Source organism: Pseudocercospora fijiensis (assembly GCF_000340215.1).
Source record: "Pseudocercospora fijiensis CIRAD86 unplaced genomic scaffold MYCFIscaffold_7, whole genome shotgun sequence".
In the NCBI taxonomy this organism is placed as follows: domain Eukaryota; kingdom Fungi; phylum Ascomycota; class Dothideomycetes; order Mycosphaerellales; family Mycosphaerellaceae; genus Pseudocercospora; species Pseudocercospora fijiensis.
This window is the reverse complement of record NW_006921538.1, coordinates 262,633-285,237: the sequence shown is the minus strand read 5'-3', so window position 1 is coordinate 285,237 and position 22,605 is coordinate 262,633. Positions and strand designations below refer to the sequence as shown.

The 22,605-nt window shown below is 50.7% G+C and overlaps 8 protein-coding genes across 8 annotated transcripts; 4 read left to right on the top strand and 4 right to left on the bottom strand.

Annotated features, from left to right (window-relative positions):
• Window positions 1–3,019: 3,019 nt before the first annotated feature.
• Window positions 3,020–3,736, top strand: MYCFIDRAFT_124703 (uncharacterized protein; the record flags this gene model as incomplete). The annotated part of the gene is made up of 2 exons (XM_007930801.1): window positions 3,020–3,528; window positions 3,598–3,736. Coding segments are annotated over 2 exons (648 nt in total), but the record flags the coding sequence as incomplete, so codon positions are not given.
• A 1,856-nt stretch (window positions 3,737–5,592) lies between these two features.
• Window positions 5,593–9,242, bottom strand: MYCFIDRAFT_204362 (uncharacterized protein; the record flags this gene model as incomplete). Its single annotated transcript, XM_007930800.1, has 3 exons — window positions 5,593–8,455; window positions 8,509–8,752; window positions 9,113–9,242. The coding sequence occupies 3 exons, from the start codon at window positions 9,240–9,242 to the stop codon at window positions 5,680–5,682; spliced, it is 3,150 nt and encodes a 1,049-aa protein (XP_007928991.1). The 3' UTR covers window positions 5,593–5,679.
• A 417-nt stretch (window positions 9,243–9,659) lies between these two features.
• MYCFIDRAFT_124177 (uncharacterized protein) lies at window positions 9,660–11,063 on the top strand (the record flags this gene model as incomplete). Its single annotated transcript, XM_007930799.1, has 2 exons — window positions 9,660–10,484; window positions 10,596–11,063. Coding segments are annotated over 2 exons (1,293 nt in total), but the record flags the coding sequence as incomplete, so codon positions are not given.
• Window positions 11,064–14,365: 3,302 nt separating this feature from the next.
• MYCFIDRAFT_166309 (uncharacterized protein) lies at window positions 14,366–15,806 on the top strand (the record flags this gene model as incomplete). The annotated part of the gene is made up of 1 exon (XM_007930798.1): window positions 14,366–15,806. A coding segment is annotated over exon 1 (1,290 nt), but the record flags the coding sequence as incomplete, so codon positions are not given.
• An 11-nt stretch (window positions 15,807–15,817) lies between these two features.
• On the bottom strand, window positions 15,818–16,229 carry MYCFIDRAFT_211892 (uncharacterized protein). Its single transcript, XM_007930797.1, has one exon. The coding sequence runs from the start codon at window positions 16,221–16,223 to the stop codon at window positions 15,912–15,914; it is 312 nt and encodes a 103-aa protein (XP_007928988.1). The 5' UTR covers window positions 16,224–16,229; the 3' UTR covers window positions 15,818–15,911.
• Window positions 16,230–16,337: 108 nt separating this feature from the next.
• MYCFIDRAFT_13265 (uncharacterized protein) lies at window positions 16,338–17,561 on the bottom strand (the record flags this gene model as incomplete). The annotated part of the gene is made up of 2 exons (XM_007930543.1): window positions 16,338–16,607; window positions 16,641–17,561. Coding segments are annotated over 2 exons (1,191 nt in total), but the record flags the coding sequence as incomplete, so codon positions are not given.
• A 465-nt stretch (window positions 17,562–18,026) lies between these two features.
• On the bottom strand, window positions 18,027–19,352 carry MYCFIDRAFT_37946 (uncharacterized protein; the record flags this gene model as incomplete). Its single annotated transcript, XM_007930628.1, has 1 exon — window positions 18,027–19,352. One exon carries the CDS (start codon window positions 19,350–19,352, stop codon window positions 18,027–18,029), a length of 1,326 nt encoding a protein of 441 aa, XP_007928819.1.
• Window positions 19,353–21,277: 1,925 nt separating this feature from the next.
• Window positions 21,278–22,423, top strand: MYCFIDRAFT_58648 (uncharacterized protein). The gene is made up of 3 exons (XM_007930679.1): window positions 21,278–21,779; window positions 21,829–22,115; window positions 22,167–22,423. Exons 1-3 carry the CDS (start codon window positions 21,379–21,381, stop codon window positions 22,241–22,243), a joined length of 765 nt encoding a protein of 254 aa, XP_007928870.1. The 5' UTR covers window positions 21,278–21,378; the 3' UTR covers window positions 22,244–22,423.
• Window positions 22,424–22,605: the final 182 nt, after the last annotated feature.

Sequence of the window (22,605 nt, the reverse complement as noted above, 5' to 3'; positions counted from 1 at the left end):
GAGACACTGTTTCGACTAGATAAGGTATAGCGTAAGAAGGTATTAAATACTAAGGAGTTAAGGGTATTTAACTATCCTGCTAAGAACATACATAACGCTATACTGTCGACACTGTCTTAACGTAATAACTAGGCTCTAGTAGTGACTCTAGCGGCCGCTCTAGTAGCTCTAACAACGCCTATCTAGCGAGTAGAAGTTATCGACTTATCTACGCTAAGCACGGCCGATAGCAATACTGCTTAGCTTACTAAGCGCCGTCGTTTAGACTTCGAGTCTGAACGACTTTAGCGAGGCTTATAGGCATAAGGAGCTATGCTTAAAGAGGTACTGTCGCCTATGTTTAATATACTAAGAACACTAGCTAAAGGCCGTAGCTTGAGACGTAGAATTAGGTCGCTATTCGAGTCTTTAAGTATCTCTATTATTAGCGCCGCTAGCGAGGCTCCGAGTACATTAAGTCCTACTAGGTTTGTAAGCGCTAGAAGCGACTTAAACGCCGTAATAAGCGCTGCAGTAAAGGAAGTTAAGCTAAAGATAGTACGTTAAATAGATGCTATCTAGTCTAGTATCTAGGCCCTATAGGCGACGATAACCGCTTTGTTACCGTTAAGGCCGTTACTATTGTCTTAAATGGAGCTTCTTTCTAATAATATCGTTATAGGCAGTTAAACGGACCCGATAGATAATAACGACGATAGCGACGGCTTTGTAGACCTTAATGCCCTCGACGATAAGGTATTCTTATAGATAATTTAATATATTAGTATTAGGGTTAGGTTTAGAGTTAGAGTAAAGTAGTTATAGTCCTTCTTGTTATTATAAATGTTATAATTACTTAGTTAATATCCTCTTTTACAATTGCCTATTCGAAATCGTACTCTAGTTCGGTACGAGAGCGCTAAGAGCGTCGTTTTCTATACAAATCGCAGGGTTTAAGCTCGGTCGATAAATCCGGTTTCGATTACTAGTAGCGCGAGGTGAAATAGGGCAGGTATAGTAGTATATAGCTCGAAGCGACGCGGAAAGCCGAGTAGTATCGCTTAGTAAGCGGGCTCCGACAATCTTCGACTCGCTACGTAATAACGTATTACTCGTTTTTGTTTATTTTTAGACGATAGTATATGCCGCATACTAAAGATTATAGCGCATACGAGAAGATTTAAAAATAGTAATGTTATTGTTATGTTTAGAGTCGCAAAGCATCGGTCGCGCTATACTATACGCTAGTACGGATATACCCGTATCTAGCTGTTTCCTAACCTACGACTTCTTCTACCTGTTTCTATATTCCTCTATTATATTAATAACCTTAATCTTATTAGTCTCGTGCGTCGGTATATCCGTACGACTATATCTAAACGAAGCGCCGCTATTAAATACCTCGTCGCCTGCTTAAAAGCCCGCTCTAAAGTGCCTACTATAGCGTAGAAGGTTACTATTAGCTAGTTAAGCTAGATAAGGTACAGGTAGTAGATTAGCTAGGTATTCTCGTACACTCGGAGGCCGTATACCGTATAATCGACTAATCTTATTGCTATAATAGCAGGTTAGGCAATTAGTAAGCAAAGTAGCTACTATATACATCGCCCTAACCGGCATTAACTCGACTCGCAATCTATAGAAATACTTTATTATCTCGAAGTTATTTACTACCTTAGCAAAGCCCTATTCTACCGCCTAACGTATAGCACTTATCTCCTTTGCCGCCGTAGCCTTACTCGCATTTCGAAACTCGCTATTCGTAGTTTTCTAGCTTCCTATAACACTATCGACTATATTATATACTTAGTTACTATATAAGAACACTCGCTCTTCGAAGGGCCGAGGTAGCTATCTAGGCGGCTCGAAATACGACTTCTATACCTTATTAAATCCGCTCTCTAGCATTAGCGTTATATTACCGTAGGAGCTAGGTGCTAGACTATATAGTAATATTATACTATCCGGAAGGACAATACCTTAATACTTGAGGCTATAGAAGTGCTTATAGCTATTATAGAATGGCCGCTAGTTATAAGTCGGTCTATAGCACTTCCGTAAGGTACTATCGATATAACTAAATACGTACTTAATATCGATTAATCTAGCGATAGCAACGGCTATCCGCTATAGGTATTCTTTACTTAATCGATTAAAGTCCTATACTAATCGACCCTTCTAGCGCCTTGCTAATTAAGTGTAAGCAGTATTAAATACGATAGATATCTAACCCTTACTACGACTAAATATCTAGTATAGGTTGCGCTAATAGCCTAGATTTAAGAGCCTTCTATATACTATATATAGCACTATTGTTAGATCGCACTATATATAGTTTAGTAGTTTAATAGACCTAATATCTAGCAATTTAGTTAATTCTAGCACCTGTTGCTTAGTAAAGTAGAAGTTACCTTAGAAGTTAGTATTAGGGTATGTTTCTAGTAACTACTACTTATCCTTTAGATACTCTCGCGGCTCTTTATATAGCCTATTATTGCGAGCCTGTCTATACTAGTATTTACGCTTAGTCTTATTATCTCGGCGAATAGCTAGATCTAGTAGATTGTCTACCTTAGAAGCTAATATAGCCGCCGTAGTTGCTAATATTCTACCGCAAATAGCCGCTATATCTTCTTCGAGTTTACTGTCTGTTAAGAAGCCGTCCGAGTCGTACTGCGCTATAGTATGCTGTCGCAATTAACGTCTATTCTATAGTGCTAATTATAGTAAGGTCTACGACCCCGGTCGCTTCTTAGTACCTCCTTTATTTACTAAGTAATCGTTTAGTAGACGCTACTAAAACCTACTGCTGAACCTCAAATTGGCCGTTATTCTGGTTATTCACTTTCCGCCGCTAAAACGACGCTATTCGCGGCTTCTTATATATGAGAAACGGCCGGAAACCTACTGCTAAAGGTGCCTAATAATGCGAAAGTCTCTCATGTTTGCATCTCAACCCGACAATCCTCGACCATGTGGATACTGCCGTTGCTGGCGAGTCGAATGAATCACACATCTGTCACTCAAATGCTAATGAATGCTGCAGGGCTATCTCGGCCTGCTCCTCGGATTCCTCTTCCTGACCCTCGCTATAGCCAGCGGGCTTTACTATCTGTCCGAACTGGTGGAAGAACACACAGTCCTATCCAAGAAACTCCTCTACCAACTCATATATGCTGTTGTCGCGATCCAATTGCTCCTAGCAGTCGTTGACCGATTTCCTCTATGGATATCGCTGTTCAGCATTGCTAGCCATGGAGTGTACAGCTTGAACTTGCGCCGCTTCCCAGTAGTCAAGCTCACCGAACCCGTCTTCCTCGCCTCTTGCGCATTGGTACTGGTAAACCACTGGCTATGGTTCCAACACTTCTCCAATCCGCCAATGACGACGTTCGGATCACCGGGACGATATTCCTACTACGAGACGCGCGACATGCCAACCTTTACCGAAATCGCCAGCTTCTTCGGCCTGAACGTATGGCTGGTACCATTCGCGCTGTTCGTCAGCTTGAGCGCCGGCGAGAATGTGCTTCCGAGTATGGGCAGCGAGTATGCGACCGGACAGGGAAGCAGCTTCATCAGTCCAGGGAGGGATGCTGCACCGAGCGCAAGCATGAGTGGAATGAATGGTGGTGATATGGGCCAAATCAGGACGAGGCATAAGAGAAGCAATACCCAGACCGGCATGGCGAAGGCCGCTGTAAATGGTGTGAGAGATTGGGTGGGCGAGACTGGAGAGCTGATGGGCTTCTGGAAGGGTGACAGGACAAGGCCTTTATGATACGATTCAAAGATTTGATACGATATGAATGGAAACAGTCCGAAGGAGAGCTGAAGCTCATTCCACGTTCATCTCGACGAGGCCCGTGCTACTCAGCTTTCATCGTGTTGTTCGGAGATGTGGCCATTGCACGGCCCACAATTCGCCAAAAGATTGACAATCGGATGGCTAACAACAGGGAGAGCCCAGCTTCAGAGATCTCCAGACCTCTGTGAGGAGACTGAATATCAGCCCATTGAGCATGCGTCAGCTCACCCTGCGACTTACAACTCCTCCATCAGACCATGAATAACTGGCAATTGTTCTGGCAATTCATCTCGCAATGCATGTCTCCACCTCAACTCGGTGCGAAGGAAAACCAACGTCTGCGGACTCAGGAGTCATCCATCAAGAATATCAACTATTACATCTCTAAGTGACTCTCCTTCAAGAAGTTCAGAGAGACATGAAATTCCCTAACTCGCAGAACCTAGCGCAACCATGGTCAATAGCATACGACGAGAGCACGCTATATCCGATTCGCAGGTCTGCGCTTTTCATATCACGAGAAACCCTCGGAAGGTCCGCCTACTCGGAACTGTGTCTGCGAGAAGTCTGCATTGATGCATGTCAGCACGAATTTTCGACGTTCGTTGAAAATGTATGCGCTGTTGTTCTTGCTGCTGCCAGTCCTCTGAAAAATCGAAGCACGGCTAGATCAATGATTTGATCGTGTGTATTTTCAAGAAATGTTCGGATGACGAGTGTGTTGCAGCATTGGATGACACGGGAGCAGGACTTAGGTCGCCTTCTTGAACAGTGTCACATCAGACCAAGGGATCAGATACTCGATAACTTGCTAGCGGAAGCCTGGACACTTCTAAATTGTACGAGATTACTGATCTCATAGATACGAACTATCGTGGTCCGTTGACTAAGAGCCAGAAATTCACGTGTTGTCGATATTGTCCCGCAAAGAGCTCCCGTCTGGTCAAGTGCCGTGGCATGAGACTCAATCACGCCTTTACGGCCTCTCGCTGACTCCCTCTTCGCATCACCCCACTAGACTATTATTATTGCAGTCGATGCCTCCCACTCCTTGTGCTCTTACAAATGTAACCTTGCATCCCACCACGTCCTTCAGTCATAATGCTTGACAATCTCAGGCTCTTTCATCTGTTATTACGGATCTTCTGATGGATGGTCTCACACCTTACCCCAGTCCAAGCTACGTAGGTTCACCGGGGCCCACGACCACATAACCATGTCGCCATCCCATCCTTGGTCGCCACACTTCCTAATCCGATAGCCTTTATCGCCCAAATCCTGTCTGTGACTTGCATAACTCAAAAGTCTCGAATCGTGGGGCGACTGTTGGATTTTCCAACCAGCAGGCATGCCATGTGTGATGAAGCTTGACTTAAGGGAAGGGGAAGTGGTATTTAGCTGGAATTTTCTGTTTATGCAGGCAGGCTAGGACTAGTCTCGACCCCGCTTGTCGCTAGGGAGGACGGCGTGAGAGAACAGATAGGCGATTGTCGGATTCTTGGCCTCTTCCTTGCAAATAGAACTGTATATGCCGAAATGCTGGGCCATATTTCTTATCAGCTTAATGGTAGATACCTGAGCGTGTAAAAGTAGCGAGAAATGTTTTTCATGGCTTTGAGGATTCATCCTCAGCTTGATGTGGTGATTGTCGTCCAATCTGACCATTGAGCCAAGGGCAATTGTTTTGATTGAATCTGTAATCTTGAAAAGCGGAGTCGATATAGCGGTCTCGTCCTCCCAACGGTGTAAAGTACGATGCTCGCTCCGTATCAAAGCGAACGCAATGCCAAAAGGCGGCTAAGAGTGCAAAGAATCTGGTAACGACTTCACTATTCTATACCATACTATACATGTATTTCCACAAATGCTTTTTGTTTCAGAGCAGAAAATCATCATGCCTCGACGGGCACAAGACCCATATGCTGAATTTCCCACCCCACCTCCTCCTCAACGAACTTCTTACCCTCCTTTTTGCCCAAGATAGTGGTATAACTCTCATGCCGCACCTTCTCCGCCAAACTCTCCGCCGCATCCTTGACTTGCGCGACGGTAGTATCAAGCAGCCACTCTCTCCTTTGCTGATCGAGATCTTGGGTAATGCCTTGCAGGAATTGACTCAAGCCTTCTTCATTGATACTTTGAGGTGCGTCTAGTGCTTGGAAGACGGACAATTTGGCTTCTTCGAGATCTCTCTCCGTCCACTCTTTCTCGGCGGCCCATCTCATTGTCTCGTTGTAGATGTTGAGGGTGTTGTCGGGATTGGGATCGCGGTAGGAGTACATGAGGAAACTTCCTTCAAGGCCGCGGGAGAGGGCGCCTCCGCCGTAGGCACCGCCTTTTTCTCGAATTTCGTGGTGGAGATGTTTGTGTGTGAGGAGTTGGGCGAGAATGGAGATGGGAGCTGTCCATTGGGCGGTGAAGGGGCCTGTGGGAACGGCGAGGGCGGAGTAGGAGACTTGGTATGGGAGGTCGAAGAGGGTTTTGCGCGATCGTTGTGGTGGGGTTGTAGTGATTGAGCCTGAGAGGAGACTCGAAGATGGGGTTGAGATGGAAGAGGCGGAGACTGTGTTGATGAATGACTGCAGCGCTGCTTCGTTGCTTGATGCAGCATCTGTGCCGCAGGTGAGTGCGACTCGTAGACCGCCGTTTTGTACGTTGGTGACTGCTAAGGCCTGGATGGTCTTGAGCTTGTTGATGAGTTGCTGCATCTCTTCTGGCTTCTCCTCAGCCGCCGCGAGTTGCGTGATCAGCTTCACCTGTGTAAGGCCGCCGAATTGCTCGTCGATAAAGCTCTTGGTGCTGAGGGCTGAAGTGGAGTACTTCATTGCGTATCTGTGTCCGCTGGAAGCCACTCCATCGACCGCACCACTTGCGTCTGTCTGCAACAATTGTCTAATCATCTTGTGTGCGTTTGGCGAATCGAAGTCTGTCTCTAATAGAACTGTCTGTAGAAGCTCGAACATGGCAGGAATGTTGCGATCAAAGGCGAAGCCAGTCAGACCAAGTCCTTGCTCGTATGCCTGCGTGTCGTACGGAGAAGTCGTGACATGCGTACCGAAGCTGATGCCGCCAGTCTTGGCCTTGATCTCGTCTTCAATCTCGCCCATGGTCTTGTTCTTTGTGCCAATGCGCATGAGAGTATCGCAGAAGAGTGGCACCAACATGCGAAGCTCGTCAGGCAGGTCTTCAAACAAAGACAGTGCGCGGAAGTATGTGAGACCATTCGTAGGCTTGTTCACCCACTGGATTTTAACGTTGTCGACTGTGCTTTCTCTCGTGTCGACTGGCTTGGCTCGTCTGGAGATGTCGGAAGCATGGAGGGTTGGTAAGGAATCCAGAGGCTGGTTGCGTCCATCGTCTTGCTCTTTCACTAGTTCAAGCTCTCGTTCTCGCAGCTGCTTGTACGCTTCCTGCGCGCTGGGATAGCTCTTCACCGCCTCTGCAATCTTCTCTTTCAACCTGTTGGCTTCCTCAGCGGCGACATCATCTGCATAGCTAGTGCTTGGCTCCATGGTGAACGTCAGTGTGTTATCAGTCAAGAGATATTTCTCGAGCAATCCCTCGAGGTATCCGGGCTGTGCGTATTTGACCTTGAACGCATCGACCAGCGCATTGTAGGCCATCGATTCGAAAGGATCTCTGCCGTTGAACCATGTCGTAGCAAGACGCTGAACCACACCGAGGCCGAATCGTGCTGTCTTATGCTTCAAGCCAAGTTCCATCTGGTGCAGAAGTGCATCGACTTTGTGTTTTTCCAGGCCCTTTGCAACCTGTTCCTTTATCGTTGTGAAGATGGCCTCCCTTACCTTGGGTACATTCTCCTGCTTGACGCCGTCTAAGCCGACGGAGAAGACGATCTTCGTGCCTTGTGTATCAGCTCCCGTGTTTGGCGAGAAGTTGTTGCCCAAGCCGGATTGAATTAGTGCTTCGAACAGCGGCGAGCCATAGCCATCCATCAGGATATTCAGCGCAGCCTGGAACGCAAACGTTTCCACAATATCGCTGGTATCGACCGTCACCCAAGTGGTCGACGTCTTGTACTGGGCATTTGGAGGCGTGAGAGGATCTACAGGACCTTGCTCGGTGACGTACATCGGTCCATTGATCGTGATTGGGTTCTTCAGATCTTGGTCGACCTCTCTCTTCTCGAATTTCGATAGTTGCTCTCCCAAGAATCGAAGATGGCTCTCGACTGGCTGGTCGCCATAGGTGAAGATCTTGCTGTTGCTTGGGTGGTAGTGCTCGGCGTGGAACTTCTTCAGCTGCTCGTAAGTGAGGTTGGTCATTTCACGAGGATCACCACCACTATTGTTGATGTCTGGGTTGATGTGGCGCAGGTATCGCACGTAGAAAAGATACGATGCGTCTGAAAGCTGGCCCTTCATCTCGTTGTAGACCACGCCCTTGAACACCAGATCACTGCCATTCTCATCTTTCGCAGGTGCTGCAGGATTCTCCGGTCCTATCCGCCATCCTTCTTGTGCAAAGTCCGACCTCTTGAGCAAAGGATGGAGAGTCGCGTCGACATAGACTCCCATCAAATTCTTGAAGTCCTGGGCATTGGTGGTGGCGAAAGGGTAGTAGGTGTGATCTGAAGAAGTAAAGGCGTTCATGAAATTTTGGAGAGAGCGCGGCATCATCTTGAAGAAAGGATCGCGAACAGGGTACCTACCAATACCATCAGCCTACATGCTACCTACATTCGCGCCGTCTGTACGTACTTCTCCGACCCGCAGAGCGTGGTGTGCTCGAGGATGTGAGGCACTCCAGTGGCGTCGGGCGGATTCGTCTTGAATCCAATATTGAACGCATTATTCTGGTCGTCTCTTGCCACATGCAGATAGTCTGCGCCGGTCTTGTCATGCTTGAATTGCAGGGCGGACAGTTCCAGCTCGCTGAAGTGCTGCGATCGCTGGAGCGTGAAGCCATGGAGGCTCTCTCCAGGCTTCGGGTAGTTGCTGAGCTCTGTGATCGAGGCATAGTGGCGCCGGCCGATGCCATGTATTCGAGGGTGGAGTCGGACGATGCGAGGCGACCGCACGGAGGTGCGCAGTGCTGCGAACATGGACGATGGATGGATGTAAGGGGATGTTTTCCGCAGGACAGAATAACACATGTACTGCTGCCGAGTGCCATGACGAACCCTAGCCTCACTAGCGTGGAGATGGGCAAAACGAATACTATTGGACAGTTTGATCCTGCTCTGCCGCTCTGTGATGACCTCGACACTGAAGACTGTGCATATCCAGCATCTCCCAGAACGGAAGCATCGATTGGAATGGTCGTGGGAGGTGAATTGGTGAAGAACGCCCCGGTCAGCCATACCAGCAGACTTCTTGGCAGTCGCCATCCCATCCCAGTCCTCCTTCTCCGGAGCCGAGTCGCCTTGCAGCATCAGCCTCCACTCGCCCAAGCACAAGCACACGCACACGCAGAGCATTCTACGCCACAGCATCTCCGGCCCCATCCTCAGCGATCCATATCACGCGACCAGCAGCATTTCCAGCACTGCCATACTGTGGGACAGCGAAGATTGAGGCACGAAACGCGCCGCGCCCGGATGGTGTCGACGACGGCGAAAGCAAATCCTGCCGTCGGACCTCCCTCAAGACCGGCGGCGACTCAGTCTGCGCATCTCGAACACAGTACTTGCAGCATTGATATCCAATCGTATCCGGCGAACCACTAGACTGCCACCTGCTCGCGCGAACAGTGGGCCATCTTGCACCCTGTGATGGCGGCAATTGCGAACCAGCACCAACAGCCAGTGCCCGCCTCGAGTAGTAATTCTAGAAACTCGCCCTCGAACGCCGGAGACTACTCGCGCGATGCCTCAGCGTCAGACCCCTCAATCGCCGCTCCGCCGCCTCCACCGACGACTGCTCCCGGCCCCGCAAAAGGAAAGGGCAAGGCGAAGAAGGGCAGCACGAACTCGACCAACCCAGACGACGCCCATCGCGCATTGCTCTCCAAGATTTCGCAGCTCGAGTCGACAAATGCCGAGGATGCGCACCAAAATGCAGAAATCGAGGCAGAGGTGAAGAAAGCCAACAGGGATCTCTCGCAGCTGCTCAACACCATGGAACCACATCAAAGCAAGTCGGATATCCTCCAGCGCAAATACAGCGAGCTCCTGGCAGACATGAAGCGGACGGAGCGTGAGCATGTCAAGGCGAAGAAGCGTGGCGATCAATTGCAGAAAGAGAAGGAGGAAGTAAGCAAGGAGAGGACGAAAGAGCGCAGCCTCAAGGAGAAGCTGGAAAAGCTCAGTCGAGAGCTGACGCGCGAAAATAAGAAGCTGAAAGATGACTACCGGGATCTCAAGGAAAATTCGTCCAACCGTAACGAGGAACTGCACCGTAGATTGGAAGGTCTGATCGTGGACGTGGAAGAGGTGGTACTTGATAAGCGAGCACCCGAACGGCAAAGCGCAGAGCTGGAGCAAGACAAACTCTTCCGAGAGAAGTTCACCTCATTTTTACACCAATACGAGTTACGGGAACTGCACTTCCAGTCAACGCTCAGGGTGAAGGATTTGGAGATACAGTACCACATCGCACGGCACGATGCTCTGAAAAAGGCGCAAGAGAGCGAGCTGAGCAAGAGCCACCAGTTGACAAGACAGGTGAGCACTTTCAGCCAGACGGAGAACGAGCTGCGAGGGCAATTGAACGTCTATGTGGAGAAGTTCAAGCAGGTATGTCGACCACCAAATCGCATCCGGCACGACGATTCTACACATCCCGTTACGCTCGCATATCCGCCACCCTGAATGCTGTATTTGCTTGGTAACTGACTGACCCCAAAGCAGGTGGAAGACACGCTTAACAACAGCAACGACTTGTTTTTGACCTTCCGCAAGGAGATGGAGGAGATGTCGAAGAAGACGAAGCGATTAGAGAAGGAGAACCTTAATCTAACTCGGAAGCAGGAGGCGACCAACAAGAACATTTTCCAAATGGCCGAGGAACGATCGCAAAGTCAGCAGACCATAGATCGACTTACTAGAGAGAACGAGAAGCTAAAGAAGTTGTGCCGCGCCATGCAAAACAACGGATACGGCAACGCCAACATGGCGCAACCTGGCCAAGCCCACGCCGGAGCGGATGAGTTCGACGAAGGCCTGGAAGGCGAGACAGAAAGCGAGTACGAAGATGAGGAGTACGACGAAGACGAAGAGGGCGAATACGATGACGACACGGAAGACGAGGGTCTTGAAGTCATCGAATCTCGAGCTCCCGTTAGATACGGTCCAGTACCACCTCCTCCGCCACCTCAGGACATGCCGAATGGTAAGGCCAGGATGTCTGCGCCGCAACCGCAGCAGGCACAGACGGTGCAAGTTAATGGCACGCAGGTTAATGGCCAGGCGGTCAGGCATTGAGAGGGCGCGACACTTGTACATCATCATCATCATCATCATCATCATCCACCACACCTATTGCTGCGATTCTTCTGCTATTCTTCCGCCGCCAGACAGCAAATGTACAAACGAAGTCCTTCCGACACTCACATCCGACCAGTTTCCAAATCTTCGCAGCACATCATCACATCATCACCGGTGAGGTTGTTTTCGCATCCAAGGCAACCACGCTAGCGCACTGGTGCAACGTCCCTAACCCACCTCCCTTCAAATTCCCTCTTCCCGTCTCCTCTTCTTCTCTTCTGCACACACATGGCGCTTTAGAACAGATATCGCCCACTGCTCTCTCATCTCAATCCTTCCAAGGTTTGTGAATGTCTCTTACAGCAGTGAGGTCACTTTTACCAAGCGCAGAACAAAACACTTTGTGTCGGAAATTCGAAAAGTACGGAATCAACCCGACGTACTGCGGTCGAGGATGGAAATTCGGGGGTTCGCACTTGGTAACCACGGCCTTTTCAGACCCGCTTGTAGCCCTTGAGGTCAATGGGTGGCGGACTAAAGGTTTGAGGACATTCTTTAATGGAGATGAGAGGGGGTTGTGGGAGAGGGATTTGGTGGCTTTGTTGAGCGCGTGTGTAGGAAAGGCGATGAGTGATGGGGTGGAGAGTGGGTGGTGAACATTTCATAGCTTTCGTTACGATGCGATTATGACTTGCCATCTCCCCATATCTGCACTTCAACTTCAACTTCAATACTGAGCCTGCGGTATGTGGCCACCAGAACGAGGGCTCTCCTGCCGTGATTGACGGCGAGCAGCGGCTACCTCAGAATCATGGTCGCGCCTGTCATGCGGCTCACCTGGCACACTGCAGAGCAAGAGGAGGTGACTGGACCTACTTTGGAATGCTTCTCCCTCTCCCTCTCTCACACTCTGCTTACAGACACGCATCAACAGCATCGAGCATTCTTCACATTCGCATTGGAACCACAGCTTACCCGGCAGCATTCGTAACGTCAAGTATTCTTTTCACAAGGCCACATCAACAGACAGGCACATGCAATATGGATGACTCGCGGCGCATCAGAGCATCACTCATAGACCTTGATGATTACAGGTCTTGCAGTGAGCGCTCCATGCCGGTACTCTCCATCGGTAAGGACCCGTCTTTGTTTCTTTCATACGCGTTTGCTCATTCTCGCAGATTTTCGACGTGCTTCACATCCGTCCTCGCCATATCACCGCAACACTCCCGAGGCTATCATCGAATCCCTTGGTCCCAACGACATCATTGGTTTGCACAACATTGCCAAGCACGAGGTGATCGATCTTGTGGACCGTGTGAATGCCAAAACATTCCGACGGAGCAAGAAGTGGGCATTCGTCGGTCTGGGCCCCGAGGAGGAGGAGGATGAGGATGAGGATGAACCATCATCGTTTGTATACAGTCCCATATTGTACCGGCCTTCAAGATGGCAGGATCTTCACCTGACTGTCAGTTGGGGCGCTGTACCAAACTCGGATGACATTCGCGACGCAGCCGTCACCCTTTGCTGCTTGAGACATATTCAGAGTGAACTGAGTATTGGCGCAGCGAACAATTACGCCAGTCGCAACTACAGTGCCCATGCATTCCCGCTCGTGGCACCGGTCCTCGGTGGGCGATTTGCAAAGTCAACGCGAAAAAGACTGCTCAAAATCAGGGAAGAAGCGTGCTTCAAAGCAATCGCCGGAGGCACCGACTCTGAAAGTTCGAAAGATGTCTGCCAATATCTGACGGGTTCCTTCATTCCATTCTACGATTCCGTACTGAGTAAACCAGTCGGCAATATCCCTGTCCCGGTCAAATTCTCGGCCTAGCAGGCCCAGAGGGCGAAGAGGATGAACAGCGCAAGACCCAAGAGTACACCCAGTCGTACATCCAATCGTACACCCAATCGTACACCCGATCGTACACCCGATCGTACACCCGATCGTACACCCGATCGTACACCCAATCAAGATGTCTGTCACGCCGAGGATCGGCCTGCTGTCTCTCCTCCTGATGTCGAAAGCTTGGCGAACACGCTCAACGGAAGTATGTGCGGCCTGGACGATGGGCCTACGCTTTCCGGTATCCAGCTTGGGACGAAGCCGTCTAGCTGGCGGGAGACTCTACCGACTTCGCCCCAGTCCATCATCGGCGCAATCGCAGCTATTTGCGTTATCTGGCTCGCTGTATTCTGTCTCTTTCGATATTGCTTTGCACGACGTGCGAGGAAAATCAAATCCGACTAGAGCCATGGGTGGTGGCCCACGAGCCCCGAGAAGAAGAACCGGAGGAGAACAAAGGGCATCGCTCGTTGGCTATTCATACCGCACACACTCATTGTCGGCATTATGGTTTAAGCAAAGCGGAGGAATGTACCTTGCAGATCGTTCGGCCAATGTGGTCTGGGCGACTCGTACTCTGTTTTACCGTCACTAGGACAATGGTGTAGTTCATAAATGGTTTGAGATGCTTGATCACGAAACAGTGTTCTGGGCGCATCCTGTCGTGTATTCACAATGCATCATGAAGCCTCGATGTCGCCAGTCCAGGCTGTCTTGGACACTGATGTGCTTGCGAAGCAGAAGCAGTATTCTCGATGGTATCAGAATCTCTGCGTCGCCATGGTCCAGAACCAGACTCCGTGATCGATCGACGTGCAAAGCAGGCTCCTGTAATCAGCTTCTGTTGCTTGAAGTGGATGACATGGCTGCTCAATGATGGCGAGTGTGACTAGGGTACTTACTGTAGTAAAGAATTCAATGCTGTAGTTCTACTACTTCGGGCGTGAAGGTCTGTTTGTCCGCTTCTGAGGAGAGAGACAATCGCTGTAGACTATCTTCTTTAGCGCAGCTTTCGCTAACAAAAGACACCATCAGTTGTCGTAGACCTGCTAGTCTGGACTCTGCAGCGTTGTGGTGATTGGTGGAGGCATTGATGAATGGAGATGGGCGTGCTGTGAATGGTTCGGCGGCAGCCGGCGCTAGCGTTTGGTTTCCTTGGCTTCTTCTGCTTTTCCTTCCCTCCGTTTACAAATCTTCAGACAACGAAGCATCGAAATATTGTAACGCCAGCTGCATCAAACAGAGCCATGTCGGAGTCCATAACCTACACGACTGCTGATCGACCTACGCGTGCATTGTCGCCATCATCATGGCCTTTACGATAGCACATTGGATGTGCCATACCATTGGCACGATCTTCACGTTGTTCGGAGTGGTGCTTGTAACCGTCATCATCCATCGACTATGTTTCCATCCTCTCCATCGCGTACCGGGACCGAAGCTCGCAGCAGTTTCGAACACATGGCACGCATATCACGCCCGCAATGGTCGTATGATGAGTCTGGGCCGAACGCTGCATGCAACCTATGGCCCAGTCGTCCGAGTCGGACCGAACGAAGTATGGCTGAACAGCAAAGAAGCATTCTCCAAGATCTACAGCGCGACCCATGGCTTTGAAAAGTCCACCTTCTACATCGCCTTGGCTTTGAAGAGACCAGAGTTGACTCGCACATTGAGCCTCAGCTTTCCAGATACTCTTGACTTGCTCGGAGAATTTGACATGGAACGATATAGACTTCAGAGGCGCCTTATCGGACACATCTACTCCAGACGGAATCTTCTCAAGTATGAGGGGACAGTAGACGCGGTTATGGCTGGCGTCGTGGAACATCTTCGGACTCTTTTAGGCGCGGAAGTTGACCTGAAAGAGTGGATGCATATCATTACAGTCGAGTGCCTCAGTGCTATCGTCCTTTCCTGGTCACCTGGCTATCTACGCGCAGGCACAGACTTCGGCTCAAGCGGGCACTCCTATCTAGGCTGGCGCAGAAAAAGTGTATTCGGTCTCTTCCCAACTGCAGAAATCATGGACAATTATTCGCGATCTTTGGGTCGACTATTTGCAAAGGTATGGGGGCTGACTTTCACTCCTCCCGCGAACTTCAAGCCTTTCTTCCCTGCTGTCGGTAATAAATGCATGCGCCGAATCAATGCAGCACTGAGATCGAAGCCCCCGAACGATAAGCGCAGAGACCTGGCTTACGAACTCATTGAACTCCACAAGAGTAGACCGGAGTTCAAAAGCACGTATCTCAAACGCATGGTCATGACTAATTTCGGGGCTGGCCACGAGACTACCACATCGACGTTGATTGCAGTGCTTTCCATGCTGGGCTCGCATGCCGAGGCGCAAGACCAAGTACGAGACGAAGTACAGGACTACGCCAGAATAGATTGCTACGCTAATGCTTGCACCCTGACATACACTCAAGCTTGCATCAAGGAAGCGCAGCGCCTGCATCCAGTCATCGGGATGAGCTTGTCCAGAACAGTGCCAGCAAATGGGACGGAAATTGACGGCTTCTACTTTCCACCAGGCACGACCGTTGGTTGTAGTCCAGTAGCACTGCATCAAAATCCTGAGATTTTTGGACTCGACGCTAGGGACTTCAGACCGGATCGATGGCTGAAGGAGGATGACGCCAAGATCATGGATCGCTACAATCTGATTTGGGGTGGAGGTGCACGAACTTGTCCCGGACGAGCTCTTGCTGAGATGATCGTCCAGCGGGTGGTATCAACGCTCATCAAAGAGTTCGAAATCAAGGTCTCTATGCCTGCCGAGGAGGATATGCCGATGTTCTTCATGGCAATGCTGACCCGTGTCAAAGCATGCTTTCGTGCAAGAGAGGCAAACCCTCTATCGGGGGGCTGATGTCGCCATCGCACTATCTAGCTGTGTTTGAGCCATTCGCGTTCGTCGACTCAGCCACAGGATGGTGCGAAGAGCGCTCGACATCTGGAGCGTGGCCCTCGACATCCGGAACACGGCCCACAGGATGCTGCACCGAGCTCTCGACATCTGGAACACGGCCCACAGTCTGCAGAAATGCCATTTCATGATCATCTTGTCCGACTCCGCTTGGCGGCTCCTGCATTCCTTTGTATGGTCCAAACTTCTCACAGATGTCCAAGAACTTGTCATGGAATTGGTAGAACAGGACACCAGCAAGCATAACAGCCCACTCAATGGCAGACATTGTTCCAAACACCTATGCAGAGGGTCAGCTCACATCGAAAATGCGATCGAGACGACTTACCGCTTCTGGACCAACTGCTGCCAACCAGTCGTTGCACAGGAAGCTGCATATAACAGCGATGATATTGCGAATGATGAAGAGCGTCACCATCGCCTCTGCGGTAAGTTCCCGATAACAGTCGACGTTGTAAGTCACGACAACATTCCCAACAGTGTTGAATCCGAAAGAGTGCAACAGATATCCAAACGCCGGTCCAACCCAGAATCTCCTTTTAGCGATGAGAATGCCGTAGATGAGCAATCCAGGCGGTGCCAAAAGGCCAGGCACGACAAGTCCAACAAGTCGACGAGGTGGCCCGGTTTTAAGACGTCGGTGCAACCAGCTCTGCCATTTCGAGTCTGAGTCCGGGTTCACAACCAAATCCAGGAGTTTCCCGCCAAACCACAGCGCAAACATCGCGCCGATCCAACCGGCGACGTGGAATGTGCCAGCCTTTCCAATCGGCCAGCTGTAAGGTGGTGCAGTAAACCATTGTCCCACTGTGATCTGTATAATGATGGTCCATCCTACAAAGACCCCGACCACGATGCCCGCAAAAAGTACCTGAGGGTAGCAGGACATGTACAGTAAGTCCAGCAACGTCTCCTTGAACACCTGCACCTTAGCTTTCCTCGTAAGCGCCCTCGACACACTGAGATGTTGCACCCAAGTCAATTCCTTCGGTGGCGGAAACTTGGGAACTCTATCCTCCAAATACGTCGTCTCATGCACAAAAAAGAAAGCCAGCACGAATACGACCCCAAAAGCAATAGCCATCCACCCAGGAATCCACCACCACTGCCGACCCTGCACAACAAAAGCATTAATCATCGGCCCCAGAAAAATCCCAGAAGCCAAAGAAATATGAAACCATGCCAGATAATACGCTCGCTCGTGGAGTTTAAACAAATCAAACACCACACTCGGAACAGTCGCATCAGCCGCCGCAGCACCGAGTCCAGAAACGATCCTGGATCCTAACAGACTTCCCCAAGATGTCGCTTGATTACTCCAAAGATTCGCGAACACCAAAATCAAAATCGCAGAAAGGTAAACCGGTCGTTTCCCTACGACTCGCATCAAAGGAATCCAGAATAAATTCCCCAGACCAAAAGCCAACACGTTGAAATTCGTGAGCCATGTCGCGTGGTTTGCGTCGTTGTGGAAGTATGCTGCGAGGGGTCGGACGGCTACGGTGAAGCAGGAGGCGTTGACGTTGGCCATGAAGGTGAAGAGACAGATTGTGGCGTAGGTTCTCAATTTGTGGGGGTCTGACCAGCGGAGGGGGTCGTTGGGGTCGTTGAGTTCGGAGAAGGAGGCGCGGCGCGGAGGGGGGAGGATGGCGTTTCCGAATGTGTGTTTTACGCGCTGCCATACGGTGGTTCGGGGTTGGGTTGCGGCGTTGGGCTGGTGTCGAGACGAGGTTGGGATTGGTGGTGATGATGGACCGGCATTGCTCTCCAGGGGTATTGGTGAATTTTGCCCTGGCGAGATGGTGTCAGGATTTGGCTCTTGTGTTTCAGGTGCGAGAGATACGCGGCGACCTGTGTCGATGTTCATGGTGTTTCAATCAGTAGGGGAAGGTGGGTGCACGATGAGGTACGGAGAGGTTGATGAGCAGTAGCAACACAAGCATATCGACCATTTGAGTCGGAAAAGGGCAATCCGGTAGTATCTGGTGTGTCACAAGATTCGAGTTTGCTCACTTCATGGTGAATACAGATTGTAGGTGTGGTGAGATCTGGGCAAACGCGATTCAATCGATTAGTTGTTAGCGTGCAATGCAGTACTCAACGGTCTGGCTCTAAGTGCATCATCAACTTCCTTCTGAGCATCATACCCATACAGCCATGGCTGCACTTCAGGACACTGCCATCGCGATGGAAATTTGACATCGATGGGCTTGCCCAATTGTGCCAGCATCAGCTCATCTCGCGCTTGCTGCTCAGGTCCATCGACCATGTGGAAGTCATGCCGCTGAGCAAACGTTTCACGCACAATTGCTTCGCCTCGCTTCTTTCGTAATTGCTCGTACAATCGCAGAGCCGCTGGCAATTGCTCCCGTGACTCTAATGCAGCAAGCACATTTCCCAAAACTGCACCGTCTTCCATAGAGCTGTTCGCACCTTGCGCAAGGTACGGAAGCATCGGATGGCATGCATCGCCGACGAAAACAAAGTTGGACTTGGGACTGATCCAACTGTCCAGCTCCGGTCGATGCATGAGCTTCCATTTATCCACGGTCTTGACGTGGTCTAGGAAGCGATTGAGTACTGGATCCCAATTGTTGAAGATTGCTCGCATTTCTTCGGTATCGCCAGGTTGTCTTGCCACTTCGGGAGGCAGGTTGTCCGGGACTAGCAGCACAATATTCGACATGGTCCCATTTCTGACGGAATATGCCACGACGTGTGCCTCAGGCCCAACCCAAAATTGGCAGCTGGGGTTTGAGATTATGTCTCGCAGCTCTTGATCTTGCACATCATCGACATGCAGAACGATCCGATATGCCAGATCGCCAGTCGGCAAGGGGGCATCCTCTTTCCGACCTTGTGCTGCTAGGAACTTCTGTCGGCACTTCGACCACAGCCCGTCTGCACCGACGATCAGATCCGCCTGCAACGTCTCGCCATTCGTCAGCGTAATTGTCGTTTTGTCGAAATCAATGTCTTCGACTCTTGATCCCAATCGTATTTCTACGCCCAACTCTTTTGCTCGTTCAGCCAAGGCCTGCTGAACATCGACTCGGTGCAGATCCCAGAAAGGCGCATCGTACTTCTTCCGCATCTCGCCATTGAAGTCGTCCGTCCTCGCTAGCACTTTCCCATCCGACCATCTCCGTACCTGCAGGAAAGTGGGCTCGGCCGCCTTGAACGCCAGCTGGTCGAGAATGCCAAATTGCTTGAAGACTTTGCTGCCGTTCGGGGTAATCTGGAAACCCGCTCCAATCTCTGCTAGTTGCCTCGCAGCCTCGAGTACCACGACTTTGTGACCAGCCAGAGCACATGAGACGGCGACAGAAAGGCCACTCATGCCAGCTCCGACGACCTTGATGTCAAGGGGGGCTTTGGTCGTTCGTTGTGTAGCCATGGTGTGAAGATGTGGGATTGTAAGAAGTTAACGTTAGCAAGACCTACCTCGACACTCTCCCGTATGCAGGCAGACCTATATGTGAGCACAAGACGAGAATGCTGTGGCAGTTTTGGAGACGCGAAAAACACCGATCCGTCAACCTCCACAAGGTCGGGGTCGGGGCTCGGGGTGTGAGTGGAGCGACTTAGGGCCGGCCGCTTGCTGCCGAATGGTCTTGCCGTCCTGCATTTCGCCTTTCCACCTGCAACCTCCGTCCTCTCGCACGTCCGCGCGGCGTTATGCTCGCTCAATTGTATCGCGAGCCGGTCAGCTGTCCGTCGAGCACTCGACTCGGTCCTTTGACGTTTCCCGAATCGCGAAAGACTTGGCCATGAACCATCCGCCCAAGTCGCAAGCACGCGTCGACGAGCACTGCAACGAAGAGAAAGAGCCTGGCTAGAAGACGGTAGAAGAAGACATACATCATCACGTATTTTGTGATGTCGAGCCGCGCATCATGTGGCCGTCTGCACGCTCTGAACATTCTGGATCAATCCCGCAAGCCCTCGAGGTTCAGAAAGACGCGGAGCAATTTGAAGCCTTCATCTTCTCTCTCCCATCACCAGCTTCCATGATTTCCGCACTCGGCTCACGCGCAGCCTCTCGGACATCACAGCAAATTCTTGTGCAAGGCTGAGGATCTTGGCACATGTTTCAGATTTCTGGATGTTTCAGATTCGATGCTCAAGGCAGTCAAGTACGAGCAGGACGCTGAGTGCATATGCACAAGTCGAAACGCAGCGATCTTGGAAGTGCCATCCGCACATGGGCGGGCATGCGATTGTTTCAGCACGTCGCGAGACTGCATGGCCCCAGAGTGGTTGAGTGCATGAACAGCCTTAGCAGCGCTGAGGGCATCTCTCTAACAACTCCCTTCGTTCTGCTCATCGCGCGTGGCTGGTCGATGAACGTGCAGTGTGACTGCAATCGCGCCTTACCTATCGGCGCTTGCAAGTTCTTGAACTTCATCATCGATGTACCTAATGCCTGACAGTCAAGTGCATACCCATAACCATGTCAGACAGTGTGAGCTTTCGGCGTAACGCCACACCCAGGGTTTGCGCGCTGGACATTGATTCGTCTCAGCAACACATCACCATACCGCACCACCACATACATCACAAGACCATTCCACAGCAACCAATACCGTTCTACCGTTCCTCGCAAGGACGTTTCTCCTCCCTCATACTTTCACGGGCAAGAGCCGGGCGAGCACCCCTTGGGATAGCACAAACCGGTGGGCATCGGCAGATATATCGGGCGGCTTCTATGTCATTCTCCAGGACCGGGCTGGATTTTGGACAGCATCCAGCTGTCTCGCAACAGTTTCGTGTTGTCGCAGTGTCGCATCTTGATGGTTGTAGCTGGGGTTCAACCATAGCTATCGACGTCATGTTTGGAGGAGCCAGTCGGTAGTTGAGCGGTCATGAACTACTGCTGAGGTCATCAGATGAGGAGACACCAACATGAAGTACATGTATTCTGATCGTCGTCTCACGGCCTGGTCTGATCACAGTGACTGCTCTGCCAGCAGGGCCGGCCCGCTTACGAGACATCGATATGCCCGCGACTTCATCTCTGTTGTGATGGCTGCGAGTCCACACAGCAGTGTCTTCCCATGCTTAATTTCGATACACTCCAGTGCCGCCTGCTCGATCCATGCAAATCCCCGGCAAAAGTCACGAGAAGTCAATGTTGGGACCAGGAAGATGTGCCGGCACACCTGGCATTGCCAGGAACCGAAAGAAGCTTTAATCACGTGCCCTCCTAATCAGTCAAAAACCAGGTATCCTGCCTGCGCAGTGCGCACGAACATGCAATTAAAAGGGGCGAACAGAAACTCAGCACCTAACGTTAGAGTCGAACTCACACACGCTTTCTTCCTTACGTGTTGTCTATACCAGGCTTTGGAGGTATCATCTATCAAGCCTACGCCACGCGTCAAGACATTCTTTTGTTCGTGGATTGGATTTCTTTGGTAGCTATGAGGTTGTCATTTGTGGTGGCGGCGTTGCTATCCAGCACTGTCGCACTCGCCTTACCTGCGGAGGACCTCGCGAACAATGCAGACAAAGGCCCGAGACCAGGTCCGCGGCCATCTTTCAAGCCGTTCACGCAAGTCAAGAATGCGCACTACGCACATGGAGGGGGACTAGGGAGTCACAATGCGGTCAACCACTTTGATTTCGGAGCCAAACAACGACCGGCAGTCAATCTCGCAAATTGGGCACCACTTGGATATTCAAACGATCAGTATCAGGATCGTGTGCTGAAACACCACAATTATCATCGTGCGAACCACCTCGCCCCGCCTCTTGAATGGGATCAATCTTTGGCGTATACTGCGCAGCTTGTGGCACAAACTTGCATATATGCACATAACCAGTATGTCGCAGTGTGCCTGTACTGTTCTCACCGTACTAACGCATTGTAGGCAATTCGATCCAAGTGCTGGCCAAAACATCGCTGCTGGATATAGTCCTGACCAAATTGGCCATGTCATTACGGATCTATTCTACAATAACGAAATCCCGATGTTTCAGAATCAATGGTACCGCGAGCCCGCCATGACCTACTTTGAGCAATGGGGACACATGACTCAGGTGTGCTGGAAGTCAACTACACATGTCGGTTGCGCAACGCACTACTGCCCGTCCGGTCTTGGCAATGTTGCTGGTGGCGTGCCGCCTTACTTCACCGTCTGCAATTACAAGAGGGCTGGTGAGTTCATTCATCCACGGACCGCCATGTTGATGCTAACGTCTGTCACAGGTAATGTTGCAACCGAGTACGCGCGGAACTTATCGCCACCCCAAGGCGCGGCTCCAATCAATGGCAACAGCTTTTGAACACGGTACCTGTTGGACATTGGACTGCTAGGCGTTCACCGGTGGAAGAGAGGAAGGCATCACGAAATTCACACGCATGCGCTCACAACAGCTACTGTGAGACGACATTCTCTTGCTGCTCCTGTATACATTGCCAAAAGACCAACCTGTAAATGCGAAACAGCACTCATCGCGCAGGCCATCCCGTTCTCCTGTCTTCAATCCCTTTTCATTTTATCCTTGCTGCGAAGATGTCGTATTGACAGCATGCCCTGGGCCGGACGCAACTTTAGCAATTCGTGCATCAATTTCGGCGTCTCAACTACAGGAAGGCACTAGAAGAGTGAGCATGGCTTTCGGGGAAGAATCAACCATTGCGTTCT